The sequence below is a fragment of the Caretta caretta genome, chromosome 12, assembly GCF_965140235.1.
Source record: "Caretta caretta isolate rCarCar2 chromosome 12, rCarCar1.hap1, whole genome shotgun sequence".
Taxonomy (NCBI): Eukaryota; Metazoa; Chordata; order Testudines; family Cheloniidae; genus Caretta; species Caretta caretta.
The window spans coordinates 33,536,990-33,555,765 of record NC_134217.1 but is presented as its reverse complement, the minus strand read 5'-3'; the positions used below and the strand labels follow the sequence as shown (position 1 = coordinate 33,555,765).

Genomic DNA, 18,776 nt, shown 5'->3' with positions numbered 1-18,776 from the left:
CCATCCATCTCAAAGAAGCTGGAACTCCATGAAGTCTACACAGAAGGGTTTCTGCAGGGTGGGCATGAGAAGAGAAGACTATGGAGAATGGGTGAGGCCTGTCCCCTTTCTGGGAGTACGTTTCTCTTCATACATGGATAAGGCTTTAGAGAAGATGTATGCAATGAGATAGTACAGCTGGAGTTCCCTTTCCATGGTCTCCATTCTATTGTCCTAAGAGGCATTTATCCTCTGAGATAAAAGGGGACCTGAATTGTAACATACATGGCCAGATTCCATGGACCCCCTGGACTTAATTTGACCCAGTTTTGCTCAAGACTTTCAAGCAGCTTTGCTCAGTAACCAACTAAACTCCACCCCTTCGTCTGAGTTTTCTTATGAGTTTGCAGGTTTACAGGAACACAAAGCAAAACTCCAGAGATGTGAATCACAAGAAGTGAAATAAACACTAATGAGGATGGTGGTAACCAAGCTGCCCAGTTTCAGACCGCTGTAGAGATGGCGCAAGCATGTTAATGCACCCATTGATTGTCACCTTCAGGGTAAGGTGTAGGAAATGTCCGGACAATAACTCATGGGAGATCAAAGAATCCAGTAGCTCCGTTAAGTCACTTCCATTTACTGTGCAACTACGCCAGTTGTCCCCAGCTCCCGCAGGCACTGAGAACACACATTACCTCCCAGGAAGCATCAGCCCCTGCAGGATGGAATTAGAAGAAAAGGCCTTCTGAGCTGCTGCCAGAGGCCACGTCAGTAACAAAGCCGTGATGTGTGCTCAAGTGTGGTACTTGCATTGTCACTTACAGTGGTTTCCTTGGTAGCCAGTAAGCGAACAGCACTCAGGATATCTAAATGAAGATTTGGTCACCATGGCGACACTGATGTCATGGGCTTTGTGGCCGAGCACACAGAGGTAACTTCAAGTGTGACTTTTTTCTTTATTTTTTGTGTGTGTGTGTTCAAAAAGAGAGAGAATTTGGAAGCGGCAGCCTAATGAAGCTTCAGTGTCGCCCTTGTTCATCAGCCAGCGTATCACGACACACACAGTTTGGGGCTTTTGGGCACTGGCTCAGCTGATGTGGAAACACTTCACTGAGAAGAGAAATACAGACAGTACTCCCTGAGGTCAGGGGTGGGGGATAGGAGGGGGCGAGGGAAAGGGAGCTGCGTACTGGGCTAACTCTCCATCCCGGCCCCCTTGGGACAACCCAGCAGCCGTTGCTTGTTCCTCTGCTGGCAAAGAGTGCTATATGTGCTGGACTGAAATTCTGAAGCTTCCTATTCAAGCAGCTTCGCCCCTGAAGATCTGCTTAACAAATCAAACTTTGCTCACTATACCTCCTCCACAGTAACCACACACATACGCTCTCTCTAGAGATCACTGCATGTGCACAGGCCAGGCCAGGCTGTTCCTTCTTGGCTAGCAATCGTTAGTTTCCAAGCAGTTTCCCAGACAAACAGCCCAATCCTGCAAGGAGCCGAGCGCCTTCCGCAAAGTCTCTGATGTTCTCTTCCCCCATCCCTGACCGTGCAACATTATGAAGGGAGAGGTGCCAGTCCCTGCTGTGCTACTGTACCAATAAGCAGACAAACCAACCAAGCTGATGTCAGACAAATTGTGCGCATGGGCATATTGTCACAACTAGGGCAGGGAAGGAATCGACCAGCAAGATACCAGCACTGAACCACGCCCATCATTCCGTGGACAGCAGATTATAGGTGTAACAGGGGGTCAAAAGCGGATTCAGTACCTCTAACATTGGATACCATAGACTTATTATTGACATCCTCCTTTTTATCTTGTAAACTAACTTATACTATGATACCTTGCTATACTAGGAGTATAAATTACTTCCTGCTGCCTACTTCCTGATAAATTGTCGGAGACTGTTTTTCTGAACAATTATTTGACTCTTCCTGGATAAGGCAGGTCTGATATTAAAGAGGTGAACAGGGGAAGCGTGTCTCACATCCGACTTCACTGCAAAGAGCTGTGTTTTTCATGTGAGTGGTTGCAGATTTAGCCACAGAGAAATGCAAAGCACGTATTGTCAAGTGTTATTTTAAGGTGGAACTGTCAATGCTTGATTACTCTACAGGGAGCTTAACATTAATCTAGGGATACCTCTTAAGGTAGAAAACGTGAAAAACTGGAGAATCTATGCAACTGATATAATGCCCTAATCTGAATATTTTCATAACTATGAATGATTTTATTTGCATAAATGACACAGGCTGAATATTTGCAACTCAGAAGCTCTGCACTGCATCATCCCTGCCTCAAAGCACATTGATAAGCCAATACAGCTAATATTTTGAGGGAGAGGGCAACATACTTAATGATATCCTTGTGGACTGAGCAGGACACCACATCTGGAAAGAGGTAGAGAAACCTGAACAGAGTAGAACTGACTGAACCAGGGCCAGAATCCCCCAAGGGCAGCTGTAATTTGAAAGGTTGACCTGCACAATGCCAAGAGAAGCGGAAATCCAGGCAGGGAATATAACAATAATCCTTTGGACTACTAGTGTACCTTCCATAGGAGGATCCGTGCAGAGAGCTGCATTGCTTTAAGGCAGCTCACGTGAGCCACTGTTAAATGTAGGCAAGGGCAAGGTGGTTAGTTGTTAAACACCTGTCAGGTATTTAATCCTGCTTCATCATGGGGGCGAATGGGCATCTCTTGAGATCTGTTCCAGCCCTACATTTTCTCTGTTGCCTGAGGTAGCTGGTGATCAGTATAAAAATCTCTCACTGTGCAATGCTTGCCTCCTTGTCAATGCATCGGACCCTGTTGCCTTTCGGCAAGCTCAGTATCTGTTCAGAATGTACTTTTCAAGTATGGGAAAACCTCATCTCAGCAGCCAACCTGGTCCACCCCATTACAGAGGGGTTGATTTTCCTCTACTTCCTAAGAATTAAACGAGGGCCGCTCTACCACCATCGTGTCAAGGTGCTGACACTGCTTCTATTAGGAGGGGGCTGTACGAATAAGTATAATCCTCGTGGCTCCCACCCTTAGTTCTGCTGGGTACAGCTGCAGGGTGGGGAGTCTTTGTACCGCTCTGAGCCTGGGTCTGACTATTCCTGGCTGGCTATGGTCCAATTTAAGGGCTATTTACCAGTCAGGAATTGCTGCAGTTACACCCCCATCTATCTTCAGGAACACACCTGGCAGGCCACCTAGGCTGGGCACAGCAGGGGAATGATGTTAGAGCTGGCTACACTAGACTCCATCTGCTGGGAACCCCCCAACATGGAAGGGGAAATCCAGTTGCCTTGCAGCCCCCTTGCACCATTAGAGCAGTGGAGAAGGGCCAGAGTGGGACTCAGGATTAAACCCAGCGTCTCAGGGATTGGCACTGTCAAACTTAATCAGTCAGAGCAGGCCGGTGCGAGAGCATTCAGTGTCTGCTTTGTGATTGCCTTTGGGACATCCTGGCCCACAGTACGTTTTCCTTTACTTGAGCTAATCCAGCTGCCATGTTTTTAATGGCAGGTTATTATTTTTTAAGAATCAATCCATCCTCAGATGAGACCTGGCCTATTTTTAGCTGGCTTCAAAGGGAAGCGGCCGCTTATCGTTCGATTAGCCGAAAGACCCTCGGCCTGGCTGCCCTGCCCTGCGGATTGAAAAAGCCGCAGCGAGGTTATTTTATTGCTGCTGTGCTCTCCAGAAGGGTGATGCAAGGAACTGTGTGTTCAGCTAGAAGTGGCTCATTTTCTAGGAAAAGAAATGAATGGTTTTTTTATGCCAAGGGCACGCTGAAAACGATTTGTCAGCCAACGCTCTGCTGCTCCACCGCTGGGCCTGTGTGAAAACCGGGACTTGTAAACATTGCCTTTTCACTACCCAAACATTGGATCAGAGAGGATGTAAGCTGCAGTGGTTAGCCTGGGGGCCGGGCCTCTGGGATTCTATTACAGACACTGCCATGACTTCTCCTGGGTGAAATGCACCCCTAGGCAGAGGGCCTGTACGAGGTCCATAAGCTCTTGGATGCCAGGACTTCTTTGTTTCCTGTGTTTATATAGCACCTAGGTCCATGACTGGGGTCCATAGGTGCTACACAATACAAACAACATTTAATAATATAATAATAATAATAGGCATCATTTCTGTGCCATTTCAAAGGCTTAATGAGGACTTAAGATACATAGGCCTTTTGCCTGCCCTCACTACAGGGCTGAATTTCACGCCAGGTGACCTTAGGCAAGTCCCTTAACCTGCCGGAACCGCCCTTTACTATTATTGTTAGCCCTCGGCAAGGGCCAGAAATCTGGCTCTACTGCACCAGATTCGAAATAACACAGTCAGCCATTTTACTGGGAGGCTGAGGCCCAGCCAACCCACATATTTTGGCCTCCGCCCACTTTGCAGCAGCTGCTTGTTTAATGAATCGGCCACCTAGTTAATGTGCGGGAGCAGTATAAAGGCGGAACCTTCGCTTTGACTTTCTAGGCCTGTTCCACATGGTAGAACTATGTTGGTTGGGGCATGAGTTTTTTTAACCAATGAACTGATACAACCCCCAGTGTGGACACAGTTGTACTGGTATGAAGGTACCTTACATCAGCTTATTCCCCTCCCATACGGGAATATGGCCGGATATACACTCAAAAGTTACATCGCCCCAGCTATGTAGCTCCGGGGTGTGAAAAATCCACATCCCTGAGTAATGTAGTGAAGCTGACTTGACCCATGGTGTAGACAGTGCCAGGTGGATGGAAGAATAATTCCATCTACCTAGCTGTCGCCTCCTGGGGCGGTGGATTAACTTTGCCCTCTCTCGTCCCTCGAGCAATATCTACACTGAAGCACAATAGCGGCGCAGCTGCCTCTTGTGACTAAAACGATGATCACGTGAAACTTGCATCTTTTGTTTTATTATTATGCTCCCTTTGGAATTCAAAAGACTCTTGATAAATGCACCATCCCTTCAGGTTCACAACGTAGTATTTTACTGACCAAAGAACAGTAATACCTCACCTCCTATACGGTACTTTTCATCAGTAGAACTCAAAGCCCTGGACAAAGAACATCAGTAGCATCACTAATCTCATTAGCGTCATTAATAAAATGTGTCCAGCGTGTACCTAACGCGTTATGTCCCCATTTTAAATACACCCCAAAACCAAGTTACAGCACATCCCAAACATGCTGAAACCACTTTACCTGAAGGGAAACTGGCAATAAGTTTTAGGCCCCATGTTTATTTTTTTGTTGAAAAAAGGGATTTACGCAACCTCACAGAAGCATCATCACGTATTACTGATTATATTGAAAATGGCAATGGGAGTGTTGCAAAGAGAGGAGAATCTAGCCTGGGATTTAACTTTCTTCACTCCTGTGTGAATCCTAGTCTTCAACTTCCCCCTGCCTGTTTAACACTGTGCTAGTGTATGCCAAGGGGAAAGTGAAATTGACGAGAATCTGCACACTATTGCAACAGAAAGTGAAACAGACTAGTTTAGTTTCACTGTTCAAACTGAGTGAAAGGTGCAAAATAAACAGCAACATAAATAATGGACAGTAAACAAAAGTTTAACAATTCTTTGTTTTAAGCCATGAAAGTGTTATTAGTAACATGGATATAGATATCTTTTTATATTATGAATTTTATACTGGTAATGTTCCTTGAAGACTAAATGAGCACTATAAGATTTGTGTGTGTGTGTGTGTGTGTGTGTGTGTATTTGGAAGTTGGAGCCTATTGCAATATCAGTTTCCAGCTAGTATTTTAAAAACATATGTAGGATTTCTAAAAATAAGCACTATGTACCATCCTGATAGGAAACATGCCTGTATAGCCAATACTATTGACATAAAGTATATTCCGAGACATGTTATTAATCAAAATGGTTCCTCTCAAATATTTACCCAAGATATTCCCTAGTCAATAGAAAAGAGTGGATGGAAAAAATGAAGGTTATAGATGGCACTAAAGCAAATATTTTTATGCATGTACTATATTTAGTTGACAAAAAATCGTTAAAAACTCATGATTCAGAGTAACACAGTTGAATGATGGGTTCCAACAAGGACATCTGGTTGGCTTTACAAAGGCTAAGAGTGGTCAAAGTTGTTTTTCACATAAAAATAATGGCAATACTGTGGTTTAACTGTTTATAAAGGTAAAGAAAGTAAGGATACTCAGGAATGAAGAAAGTGTCGTTTCTCTGAGCTGTGGTGTTGGGAAACATTTAGTAAATCACATCTCTCTATATATAGGGTGTGTCTGTGTCACATACACCCCCAATAAAAATAATGAAGACTGGTTAACTGATCACTTTCAAGAAGCCTGGCCATGAGAACTGGACATGTGAATTGGAAAGGCAGTAACTAAATACCCTGCAAAGCACAAGAGTTGATCTCTTGTTCGGATACAGTCTCTCAAGACAGAATAAAAACCCACTTACTTTCACTGATGGTCCTTAGTCCAAAACCCAAATTAAATCTTTGGAAAATTAGGGTTCACTTTTGTTCATCCTTGTTTTTCAGTCAGCCTTGGCCAGACCAAAAGTACAAAACAGCCTGCAAATGCAAGGCCTTATTTCCAAACCCAAGAAATCCATGTAATCTGGATGAGCATCCAACCAAACGGAACATCAGAGCTGTCTGAGCTGTACCTATTACTAGTGCCAAATTCAGCATGAAAGATTTCCATGCTACAAAGAGGCAAAGGACTTAGATATGAGCATTGCAGTCGGATGAGGCATTCAGAAGACGCCTTGCCCGGACCTTTTTATGCCTGAATCTGTGGCACAGAATGCTGCTGGGGAGTGGAGAACACATCTAATATATTCAATTTAGCTGTGGTTCAAACAAACCATCTATGGTCAATGTAAAAACAGAGGAAACAGAGCCAAAGGTTGGACCATGCTGCTGCCCTTCAAGGCTCTTTGTGCTAATCTTTAGGAGAGGGCTCCTGCCTCAGGGGCCATCACCAGACAGCTGAGAACACTGAGTCCTTGATGCTCTCATTTAAAAAGTTTTAAGGTGCTGCCTGGATAGGTGGCTGCTAGAATGACCCGGCTAATGTGCTGCTCAACAACCTGGGACAGAGACCCCGTCATCAGCCCTCACCTGGCACAAGCAGAGAGCAAAGCTGACGATTCTGCACCCCTAAAAAATTAAGGGTAAATCCTTTCCTGATTCCTGAAAGGGGTTATAGGAAGGAGGTGGTGGGTATTTTATTTCTTCTGCACCCCCACACTCAGGGCCTCAAATCCCAGCCAAGAACTCAGACAGGCCTCCCATTTCATGTCAGTACCATTCCCTACTTGCTCAGAAGAATTACTCTAGCGTATCTCAAGGCATTCTCTTCCCCCTGGGGTTGAATGTGATGCTGCCACAGAATTCCCAACTCTGGGGCACCTGGGGAGTGGCAGCCCAGGGCCAAAGACAGAATGATGCACCGCTCTAGGCAATGCCCATTGGTGATAAATATCACCTCGGGCTCCATTCTCCCGTCAGTTGCATAATTCAGTAATTCATAATTGCAGTAGCAGCTTGAGGTCACCAGCCAAGGATCACGGCCCCATGGTGCTAGGGACTGTACATGCAAAGGCACCTCCCGCCCTGCCGAGAGCTTACACAATTGCTACGTTTCTAAAGGACCTTTCACCCAGAAGCAAACCCCAGGCACTTGGTGAACGGGAATGTAGCAAATGTGGCAGAGACACTGAAAACACCTTTCGCTCTCTGCTGTGTGTTACTGAGGCCTGTGGAGATGACAACAGATGACTCCTGCTCCCTCCTCCGTACAGCATGAGCTCCCGAGGGATTGGCCAGGAGATGGCATGCCCCACTCTGAACAGCTGACCAAAGGCATAGCAGGTCCCTGGCTACAGAACAAATTTTCCATTGGAGTGCGAGCACTGGAACCAGCCTCATGTGGGACGCTGCAGGGATCTCTTCTGTTGAAGGTGTATGAGAGTCTGCCAGGAGGGTTATGGGGGAGCTCCGGGTTAAAGTGGTTTCAGTGTGCTGGTGACACCCAGCTGTATAGCTCCATCTCGTCCAGCCCACAGGCAGGCGTGGCACTCAGGGTCCAAAGGAGATTGGGGTAAGTCTTACGAACAACTCCGGGTGCATGGCACATAACCCTCAGTGCAATACAATCGGGACCATCACTCAAAGAAGAACAACTGTTCTCCTCAGCTGCTGTTGTGGTCCTGACCCAAAATTGGCACTCTGCCCAGTAGGGGTCCAGGACAGGTAGTTCTTGGAGCCTGTTAGCAAGGGGAGTGAAGCTGGATCGAAATCACTCTCTGTCTTGCAGCTCAAAGCTGAGGTCTGGCTCTTCGCTGGCTCCTCACGTGCTCTGCCTGAGCTGGCTCATTGGTGCTGAATTTTCAGGCCTTTGAGCACAAATTTGGCTGGATGAGCCAGGCGTGAGTGCTGGTCTTCCAGCTTCTCCTGGAGATGGGAAATATGCTGTGGAAATGACTGTGGTTGTCGGGGCTGTATGGGAGTTTGACTCCCTGGGCTCCCAAAATACCACCCATCAGTTCCTGCACTCCAGCGTGTCAAGTAGCTGTACTGGGAACTGTGGAACAGGTACCCAGATGGCAGTACAACCGTAGCCCTTCTGTTGACTGGCCTTGGGGTAAGTGCACCTGCAGCAGGATGCCGACTGAGGATGCACTGCAATGGTGCTATCCCACCAGTTCCAGTGCAACACTCTGATTCTGTAGCTTGGACAAAGCTCTGGACTCCAACCCTGCACGCTTCCATAGTTCCCTCTGATGGGAAACGTGACTGCTTTCAGACAGCTCATACCCCGAAGCACACAACAGGGGAGGGAAGAAAGGGATCATTGTGAAGGGTTATAGACTCAGATATTAAGGTCAGAAGGGACCATTATGATCATCTAGTCTTACCTCCTGCACAATGCAGGCCACAGAATCTCACCCACCCACTCCTGCAATAAACCTCTCACCTATGTCGGAGCTATTGAAGTCCTCAAATCGTGGTTTAAAGACTTCAAGGTGCAGAGAATCCTCCAGCAAGTGACCCGTGCCCCATGCTTAAGAGGAAGGCGAAAAACCCCCAGGGCCTCTTCTAATCTGCCCTGGAGGAAAATTCCTTCCCGACCCCAAATATGGCAATCAGCTGAACCCTGAGCATGTGGGCAAGATTCACCAGCCAGATACCCAGGAAAGAATTCTCTGTAGTAACTCAGATCCCACCCCATCTAACATCCCATCACAGGCCATTGGGCCTATTTACCTGAATTATTAAAGATCAATTAATTGCCAAAATCATGTTATCCTATCATACCATCTCCTCCATAAACTTATCGGGACCCCCCCCACACACACATCCGTGATGCCACCAGATGTGCTGGGGTCCCACTGGTTCTGCCCGTTCCACCAGCCTGGGTTTCCTCACCCTGTCCTAGCTGTGCCAGGCTCTCAAGCCTTCTATAGCGCGCACACACATACAGGTAAGGCCACACCCAGCTGCAGACACAGACTGAAGTCAGCTCTGTGTGAGAGGATTCACCCAGCACTTGTGCACATCCCTTTTGGGGAGTAAACCCAAAATAATACTGTCTTGTGTTGTATAGAAAGATCTGCACAGTGCGAGCTCATAACAATAGCCCTCTCCCTCACAGCAGAGAGAGATATGCACAGCTTGTTGCCCCCCCCCCCGATATGAATTGCACAAATTGGGTTATGTTATAAACAAGAAATAAGTTTAACAACTATAAAAGGTCAATTTTAAGTGAGTATAAGGGATAGCAAACAGAACAAAGCAGATTACTGAGCAAATAAAACAAAACACGCAAACTAGGCTTAATACACTCACGAAACAGGTTACAAAATGTAATTTCTTACCCTCAATGTTGTTTTAGGCAAGTTGCAGAGTTTCTGTAGCTTAGAGTTCCAGTTATTTCTCTTTACTGACTAGACTTCTCACCTTCTCTGTCTTAGTCTGGACTCAGCCCTTGACTTTCCCGCCACTCAGTTCCTTTGTCTCTTCAGGTACTTTCAGCTGTCTTTCTTCCTGGGCAGGAAGGCAATGGAGAGGAGTCCTGTTTGCCTTACTCCCCGTCCCCAGGCTTAAATTGAATTTACATAAGGCGGGAAGCCTTTGTTTCCAGTGGAAAAGTACCAGCAGCGTCCAAGTTGGTACTCTGTACCAGGTGACATTCCCACCTGCCCTTGCACTGTTACAGCAATCATGAAACCAGGTTTATTTGCAATGTTCACAGGAAGGAACTTCTGGAAGATGGGAGATCCGCATCTTCAAAAATTCATTGTTTTTACTAATGGCCCATCAAGGCTGACTGTTTACGGTCTGGGGGGTATCTCCAAGTATAATCACAGTTGTAATCATTACATAGTCAATATTCCTAACTCCCGCTACAGAAATGATATGTGTACAAATTGGATAATCACATTCAGTAAATTATAACCTTTCCAATGATATCTTACAGGAGCCATCTTCCATAAAATATATCTTAGTTACACCTAATTCATATCATAAGCATATTTCTATAAAGAACATGGAACATCACGTCACAACCATATCCAACTGAAACTGCGGAGGGGATTTTAAGGAGGCAGAATGAAGTGCTAACACCCGCCGGAAATCTCATCAGTAAGAGCTGGGTGCCATGTCAGCTCTGATTAGTCCATTTGCACAACCCTCCCACTATTTGCCAGATCTGACAATAAATAACCTGGTCTGATCACTGGAAAGTTCTAAGACAGTTTCTTTGCTGTTGCCATTGGTTGGATGCCAAAGGCAATTTGCACAGACATGACTACTGAAAAGTTAGCGAGACCACAGATATCCTGTTTAATTACACATTTGTCATCATTCTAGCTTCTTTTGGTTGTTGTTTTACTTGCCAGCCTAGGGGAAAGATGAATAATCATGAATGAGCAATTACTGATCTGAAAGTGCTTTATGAAAAAAAAAAAGGGGGGGGGGAATCATTTATCCCCATATTCAGAGGGGAAAACTGAGGTACATAAAGGAGAAGTGACTTGCTCAAAATCACACACACACACACAGCTGGAATATAAAACCCAGGTCTCAGGATTCTCAGCCTTTTGTTCTGTCTACTCATGAATATTACCACCCTGGTAAAGGTTGACCCCCAGATACCCTATATGGCAGTACACCGCCATGACTATCCCGAGTCCTTAGGCTCCAGCATGTGATGGCCACATTTCCATCTTCTCAATGTGCCAGCAAGGCAGTTCAGGTTGCTGAAATCTGGGTGTATGTGCTGCCTTCCTAAATCAGCAAAAAGCTAGAGCTGTTAATAAGCAAATGGTTTTCTCACAGTACATAAAGTGCACGGTTTGAAACCCAAGCCACCCTCGCCCGGGTGCTTTGTGAGACAAGCGGCCATGCCCAGCAGCGTTGGCATCCTTTAGAAAAGCAAACGCTTTATTCAGAAGCTTGTGTAAGATTCTGCTTTGCACATTAGCGCCATGTTGAAGGGGCAGCCTGGGTAAGGCCACCAGCTCGGGGCTCTCCTCTAGCCTAACAAGGAAAGAAGTGTGGGGACCAGTTAGTGAAATCCTATGAAAATAACGAGGCCCAGAACCTGCCAACCACCCGCATTCCAACTTTCAGAGGGAAATTGCAGCTGTTCTTCTCCCTTAGGAAACTAATTCCCATGGACTCTGGGGACAGGCTACTTCTACTGGGACTGGGGAGCAGCTGCTATGGGTCACTGCTAGGAAGGAAGAATCGTCCTAGGCAGCCAGAAGGTAAGTCAGGTTAGGCTCTTGTCTGCAGTGAGGCTGGAGTGACACTGCCTAGCCCCTGCTGGATCCCACTCCCCACTCCAAGCTGAGCGGCCAGGTCCACCTTCTCCCTCAGGAAGGAAGTGAGTCTACATCAGCAGGATGGTTCTGGGGACTTGGGGTAAAGGAGCCCAGAGAGACTCAGTGAAGCCAGGCCAGCCCGTGAGTAAGTAGGGGACACACTGTCTGGGATGGGGGCTCTCCCAGGAGATGGAGAGGCAAAGGCAGGAGCGTCCGTGTGAGAGAGAAGGTACTCGGAGAATTACACTCACCCACCAATTATTTCAGAGCTAGAACGGCAGCTCAGAAGGAAATGTGGGGTCTAATTCTGGCACAGTCCATGGGGATAGTGACAGGAGATGCCTGCCCCAAGGCCGCCCAGGAAGGCTTTGTCAGAGCGTGGATCAGAACACCAGGGTTCCTGGCTCCCATCCAGTGCTCAGGTGACTAGGTTCTGGCAGCTAGACTGGGCCACTCTCTTTCACTGAGAGACCATAAGAGCCAGTAGATCTCCAGTGAGGACTATAAAATGCATCGCACAGCAGCCTGGCTTTGCTCGCCCCACGGGGGTTTGCTCTTTCAGCTGCCTTGAGACAAAAGGGCTTTGGGAAACTTTTCCGAAATGCTGCTTCACAGAGTCGCCCAGCAGGGTCCCCCCGTGAACCCCCACCCCAGCTGTGGCTACAGCTGTAGCTCAAGGGCTCGCCAGCGCATCACATCTGGCCCGGTAGACACCATCTCCCCACTGGAAATACACGGACCAGCCTTCCCTCCAAGCTGCAAACACGCAGCCCCTTCCCCATCCACAGTTGCATGAACCCAGAGTCCTTTCCCCTCTGCAAACCCCTCCCCCCCGCCCACGCAAGGCCTTTTCATGGTGCTTGGGGATGGAGGGGTTGGCCACTCTTGGGTCACGGAGTGGAGCCCATGGAGCCCAGGGCAAAGCTCCCATTTATTCAGTGGGAAGAGGAGAAGGTCCGATTTCTCCATTTCAGTACATGTGCTTCCCCAGTTGGGAGGGACGATTCTGCAAACACTCTTCTTCAGTTGCGCACGGGCTGTGCTATAGAAAAAGATAGGTTTGCACACCCGGCTCTTAAGGCCTTTCTGAGCAGTGACTCTGAAGGAACTTGGAAGCACTGGCCGAGGTGAGAGTGAGGATGCGGGGAAGCCGGTTTCACTAGAGGCAAGGAGGGTTTGATAACTGTCTAGATGTGGCACTGCCTTTGTGAGGCCATGGTTGGATGCTTTGCTGGCATCCTGCCCGCACGCCGTGTGGTGGGTTATCTGGGACAATGGGCAAATCTCCACAGGATCAGCAGTCCATTTGAATGCTTTCCTGAAGCTTATTTCCCTTTATCAGCAGCTCTCTGGATCTGGAAATGACGCAGTGTTTCCAGGGCTCTCTGCTTTGAGTGCCCCACAGGAGCCATTTGCCAGGTAAGTGAGTGTGAAGCAAAGCTGGGATAGGGACTGGCTGATTGGCTTAGGGAACTCTCATGTGGCTACAGAGCCTTTCACCCATAAGTCACCAATTCAAAGCCAACCAAAGCTGGTAATAGCTGAAAGTTGTTTCCGTCCAAAAGCTGTCTGGTGCCCTATGTGAATTGAATTTGGCACTCTCAGTGTGGTGCCCACATGTCAAAAATCCATCCATACAGCTGCTCCTGTGATAGCAGCCCACAGTATTGTGTGTATTAGGAATGCTTCAGCAGACAGTCAGTTCTACTGGAGGTGCCCAGGACTGAAAAGGGGTGGAGACTTAACTATCCTCTCAGCTCTACAGGGGGTCCCTGCTAGGTTAAGACTGGAGGTGGTGAGGAAATCTTGTACTACTACTTCCCGGGCTGCACCCAGCCTCCAGAGCGGTCAGACTTTCATAAGGACTAATCCATACAAAGACCAGTAATAATACAAAGCAATGTAAGTGCAGCCTCTAATTCTTATAATAATGCCTAGCTCTTACATAGAGAGACAAGGAGGGTGAGGTAATATCTTTTATTGGCCCAAGTAATAATATCCTGGGACCAACACAACTACATCACCACTGCATAGCTCTTATCTAGCACTTTTCATCAGTAGATCTCAAAGCGCTTTAGCAAAGAGGTCAGTAACAGTATCCCCATTTTACAGAGGAGGAAACTGAGGCACACGGGTGGTGAAGTGACTTGCCCAAGGTCATCTAGCAAACCAGTGGCAGAGCTGGGAATAGAAGCCCAGTCTCCTGAGTTCCAGCACAGTGCTCTAACCTCACAGTGTGACTTACTGGTTATGTTCTATCTACTTAGGTTCTTCTATTGATGCTTTTGATAATTCTTCTATTATGGTTGTTCGCATTGCAGAAGTGCTGAGAAGCCCAAAGTGAGAGCGAGGCTCCATTGTGTTAGGCGCTGCACATACACAGAATAAGAAACTGCCCCGCCTCAAAAAGCTTACAATTTATATATAGACAAAGCAGGTGTTTTCTTACCAGAGCGGGAGCTGAGGCAAAGAAATTTGTGGCAGAGCAGGGCACTGAACTCAGATCTGCTAAGACCCATTCTTCATCTCCTGGAAGTATCAGAGATATTCCCCTGCCACCAGCCAGTGCGAGAGCTTTAATCAAAAAAAGCACAAAGCACGCAGCTAAAAGATATTCACTTACAGTTTATTTTTGCCTGAAATTATTTCACATCTCTTTGTACACAGCTACAGAACAGTAGTAAACCATTGGTAAAAGCAACAGTGCTAAGGAAAAATGTTGGCATAATTTTTCTTTTCTTTTATTCTTTTCTTCCCGTGCTGTGTTCTTATACAGGTTTGGGATTTGAGGGAGGAAAAAAAAATATCTGGCAGACTAAGTGAGTTAAGACTTAAACCAATTGTTCTCTCTCTTTTTTTTTTGTTTTTGTTTTTTTTGGTAAGTTATTTGGGCAGGGGTAATCTATCTAGCAACAAAGTAAAAAAAACCCATAAAATAAAAAGCCCCCCAAACAAACCATCCCCGCAACAAAAGCCTGGCTTCCATTGAAGATTATATATATATATATATTTATATATATTTATATATAAAAAAATTACATTGGCTGTATGTTAAATCTTGAGGTGCTCAAGAATAAAAGAACAGTGCTAAACTGAAAGAAAAAATAAAAAAAAAACCAAGCCGCTCTGTACAACAAAGGCTCATTATGAAAAAAAGCCAACAGCATATTTATAAAATAAACCACAATTTTTGTTTATAATTTTTTAAGCAATTCTGGGGGGGGAGGGGAGGGGCGGAGAGATTTGGAAAGTAGTGGTCACATGTACAGACAGGGCAGAGCCATTAGATCAGCGACAATGTTATTTCTGGTTTCAGAGTAACAGCCGTGTTAGTCTGTATTCGCAAAAAGAAAAGGAGTACTTGTGGCACCTTAGAGACTAACCAATTTATTTGAGCATGAGCTTTCGTGAGCTACAGCTCACTTCATCAGATGTAATTTCTCACTCTCCCAAGAGGAACATGCAAAACAATGTGTGCATGATGAAAGGAAAGAAGAAAAAAGGTGGGGGGCGGGACACGAAGAAAGTAAAAGCTAATGCACGAAAATTGCAGGAGAAGTTTTGTTTGAAATATTGGACGTAAACAGAATATGACAGAAGTGACTTGTGAAATTTACCAAGTTTTGTAAATATATCATTGGTAAAATGGCTGACAGGGTTTCCTTGCTCCCACCCAAAGCCCTAACCCTGATATGGCTTGAAAAGGCTCAGAGAAAGATTTCAGTCTTTCAGGAATGAAATTTATGTCTTTTATTAATCCCTGCGCCTCTCCCTTCACCCCCTCTTTTTATATATATATTCTCCTTCTGACTGCATGATGTTAGAGGCATTTTAAAATCAAAAATGCAGTGGGGTGAGTGTTCTGACACAGAGTGAGATTATAGTACGGTATGCATTACTAACAGGCAATTCCTCAAGGAGAGCTTTAAAAAAACAAAACAAAAAAATCAAGATAGCAAACTAGTTAATACAGTACTATATGCAAAAAAAAAAAAAAAAGTAAAAGAATTAACAATTCATAAATAAAAGACAGGTCCCAGACCTGTTATTTGTGAACCATTTTCTTAAATAGGTGCATTATGTAAATCTTATGTACAACAAAATTACTTTGCATAACAATTGCAAGGACCCAGGGAGAGGTGCAAATCATGTGGGTTGTTTTTTTTTTTTTTTTTCCCTTCTCTTGATGTTTTGTAGGCTGCCTTCCTGGAACAAAAACGGTGAAGAAGGAGGAGGAGTTCCTAATGGATGAACTCCAGCTGAGGGAACCCAATTAAAACCATAAAAAATTGATGTATTCTGTTTTTTTCCTCCACACAGCATAAAACACAAAGGCAAATAAAATCCACAAAGGATGGGTTTTTTCCCTCCTCTTTAGAATCCTCTTGCTGCTACAAAGTCTTTTTTTTTTCCCCCAATTTAAATTATGTTGATTTTGAAATTACAAAGCTGAAAGAATTAGGCAGGGTCTGGGCATGCTCAGTTCACCCTCCCCCCCCCCCACACACAGCAACTCCTCTATCTCACAACCACAACTGCTAGAAGTGTAGTCCCAGAACTCACTGCTCTACAGGTCTTAGCCAAAAGTTGTTTTATTTTCTGGTTTTGTTTTTAAAATCTTTTTCTTCTTGTCAGAAGCTAAAGAGAGAGAGTTCACCAGGCTTCGGTGTAGCGCACATCCACTTCCTTCAGGTTGGGCAATTTAGCCTGTTTTGAAAGGGGGAAGAAAAAAAATCAGAATTAATGATAAGATTGCAGGTTCTCACAAGTCTGTATTGTCAGAACAATATGAGGATAGGTGCAATGAGCGAAACCAAACAGCCACCCCAGAAAGGCCCTGATCCTGTGAACCCTTAAGCACGAGCTTAATTTATGCACGTGAGGAGCCTTATTGCCTGTAAAGTTAAGCACATGTGTAACTGCGTAACGGATTGAGGCCTTAATTAAGAAACAACGAGAAACCCAGTTCAAAGACATATGAGACCTGGTTCTGGTCTCAGTTACACCAATATGAATCAGGAGCAACTCTACTGAAGCCAATGGGATTATACTGATGCAAGATAAGGACCAGACCCTGGTCTTTAGTTCTGGCTATAACCGATTAACACAACTTGCTGTATGTAAAACCTTAAAATGACATTTGTAAAAGCAATCAACTGACACTACTGTAGTCGCATAATAAAATACACAGCATCACACACTTCTCCCTCTGTCTCTCGTATCCTAATTTCCGTCCCCTTCCATTTATTATAAAAATCCCAAAAATTGTTAATGATGTTTACTCTAATTCTGATCTCACTTAAACTGTAATTCCATCAACTTCCTTGGGGCTACTCCCAATTTCTACGGATGCAGGTGAGATCAGACTCAGGCTCTTTGTGTTGCTATTTGTCAGTTGCATTTCCATGGTCTCTTACTGCAATTGTAAAATTCTCTAAAAACAAACACTTAATTAGACTAGAGCCTTAGGGGGTTGTTGAAGTTTCTAGAGGTGATTATTACCTCTGTGTTAAGATTTATGTGCACATATATTTTGATAAGAGCTAGTCAGAACACTACAGACACTGCCAGCAAATAATTTTTCAGTTAGGCAATGACTTCAGTTGTGGGTGTTTATTTATTGTCTGGTTCAGCCTGCCTAGTACGTATGGGGGCGTCTGTGTACATGCAAGTGTGTTCGCTGAAGGAGGGGGGTTGACAGGAAATGTCATCATTGCTCTAAAGGTTTGGGGGCTGAATCCTCACAAAGAGGCGTGGGGTGGAGAGGAAAGGTTTTTTTTATCAAAAATAGACTCACTTTGAAATCGGATTCCCAACAGATACAAAACCAAGTGCCTAAGGGAAAGCTGGTCTCTCTCTTTGAAAAGTCACACACACTGTATTTTTTCCCCTAGTACTTTTAGAAGAGCCCCCTCAGATTAATGGAAGTAAAAGGGATCAGAGGGGAAAATGATTGGTGTGTCTGTTATTTCAGCTTGCTTAATTTTGTGCAACTGGCAACACTTTATGCAGGTTTTGTTGTTTGCCCCATATCATCACTTTCTTGTGTTGCTTGTGAGGTTCTTGCCATGCAGTGTCAGGGCAGAGCAGAACCAAAACGTGGAAAATGTGACTGTAAAGCCACAGAAACTGTCAGGAGAGCTCAGGAGCTGGGGTGGGACCAGAAATTCTTTTAACTCATTTATTTTAATAGACCACATTTCAGGAGGGTGTTGTTTCTTTTGGGGCCCAATAGTCAGTGACCATGACTGTGTGTACATGTGACAAGTAAATGACAATTTGCTCAAGCAAGTACCTGATGCAAGTGCAAATGTGTTAACTGCATGTACAAATCAAGTGTTCAGTGGCATGTAAATTTTTACATGCACAATTATGATGCACATGCACATTAAGGTTTGGAAAAGCTAGCCCTGAAAAATCCAAAGGATAATGGCCCTGTGATCATGTCTATAAGTGAGCTCTGTCTCCAAAGCAAGAACTAGGATGTACATTTGCAATGAATCCTCAAAGCTGTTTAAATTCAGCTGGTTCCAAGATTTGTCTCAAATTCAAAGCTCAGCCCAGGTTTGTGACCTTTTTGAGTGAACCTGGGACAATCTAAAATTTTGACACAAAAGTCGGTGGAATGAGGTGTTTCATTTTGAGTGTATGGGTTTACAAATCTCCAGGGACGTGACTCACTCAAAACTGAAACGAAGAAAAAGTCCGTGTGAAGTCATGAGAACCAGAACCATCACGCTTCACACAGCCTTTGTCTGAATCCACCCATGGCTGCTTCCCTATCCCCGCTCCACTCCAGTGCATGATGTCACACTGTCTATGAAGTCCCTGGGAGAATGCAGACAACAAACTCTGAACATGGCAAGTCTTGGTGTTTGGGGCAGTGCACAGGTGGTCTCTGTTTAAAGAGGAGTTCTGCCCTGATAAACATCTGAGTAAAAATGGCACCTTTTTGCCCAAACAGTCTAATTTTCTGTAT

The 18,776-nt window shown here is 45.2% G+C and overlaps 1 protein-coding gene across 3 annotated transcripts in view; it reads right to left on the bottom strand.

The window, feature by feature from the left end:
* Positions 1-14,404: 14,404 nt before the first annotated feature.
* Positions 14,405-18,776, bottom strand: part of CMIP (c-Maf inducing protein) — a 172,485-nt gene continuing 168,113 nt past the window's right edge. For all 3 annotated transcript variants that reach the window (XM_048816455.2, XM_048816456.2, XM_075118441.1), the window contains one exon: positions 14,405-16,504. In XM_048816455.2, coding sequence (XP_048672412.1) covers positions 16,451-16,504 — 54 coding nt within the window. In that variant the 3' untranslated portion in view covers positions 14,405-16,450. The remainder of the gene's footprint in view (positions 16,505-18,776) is intronic.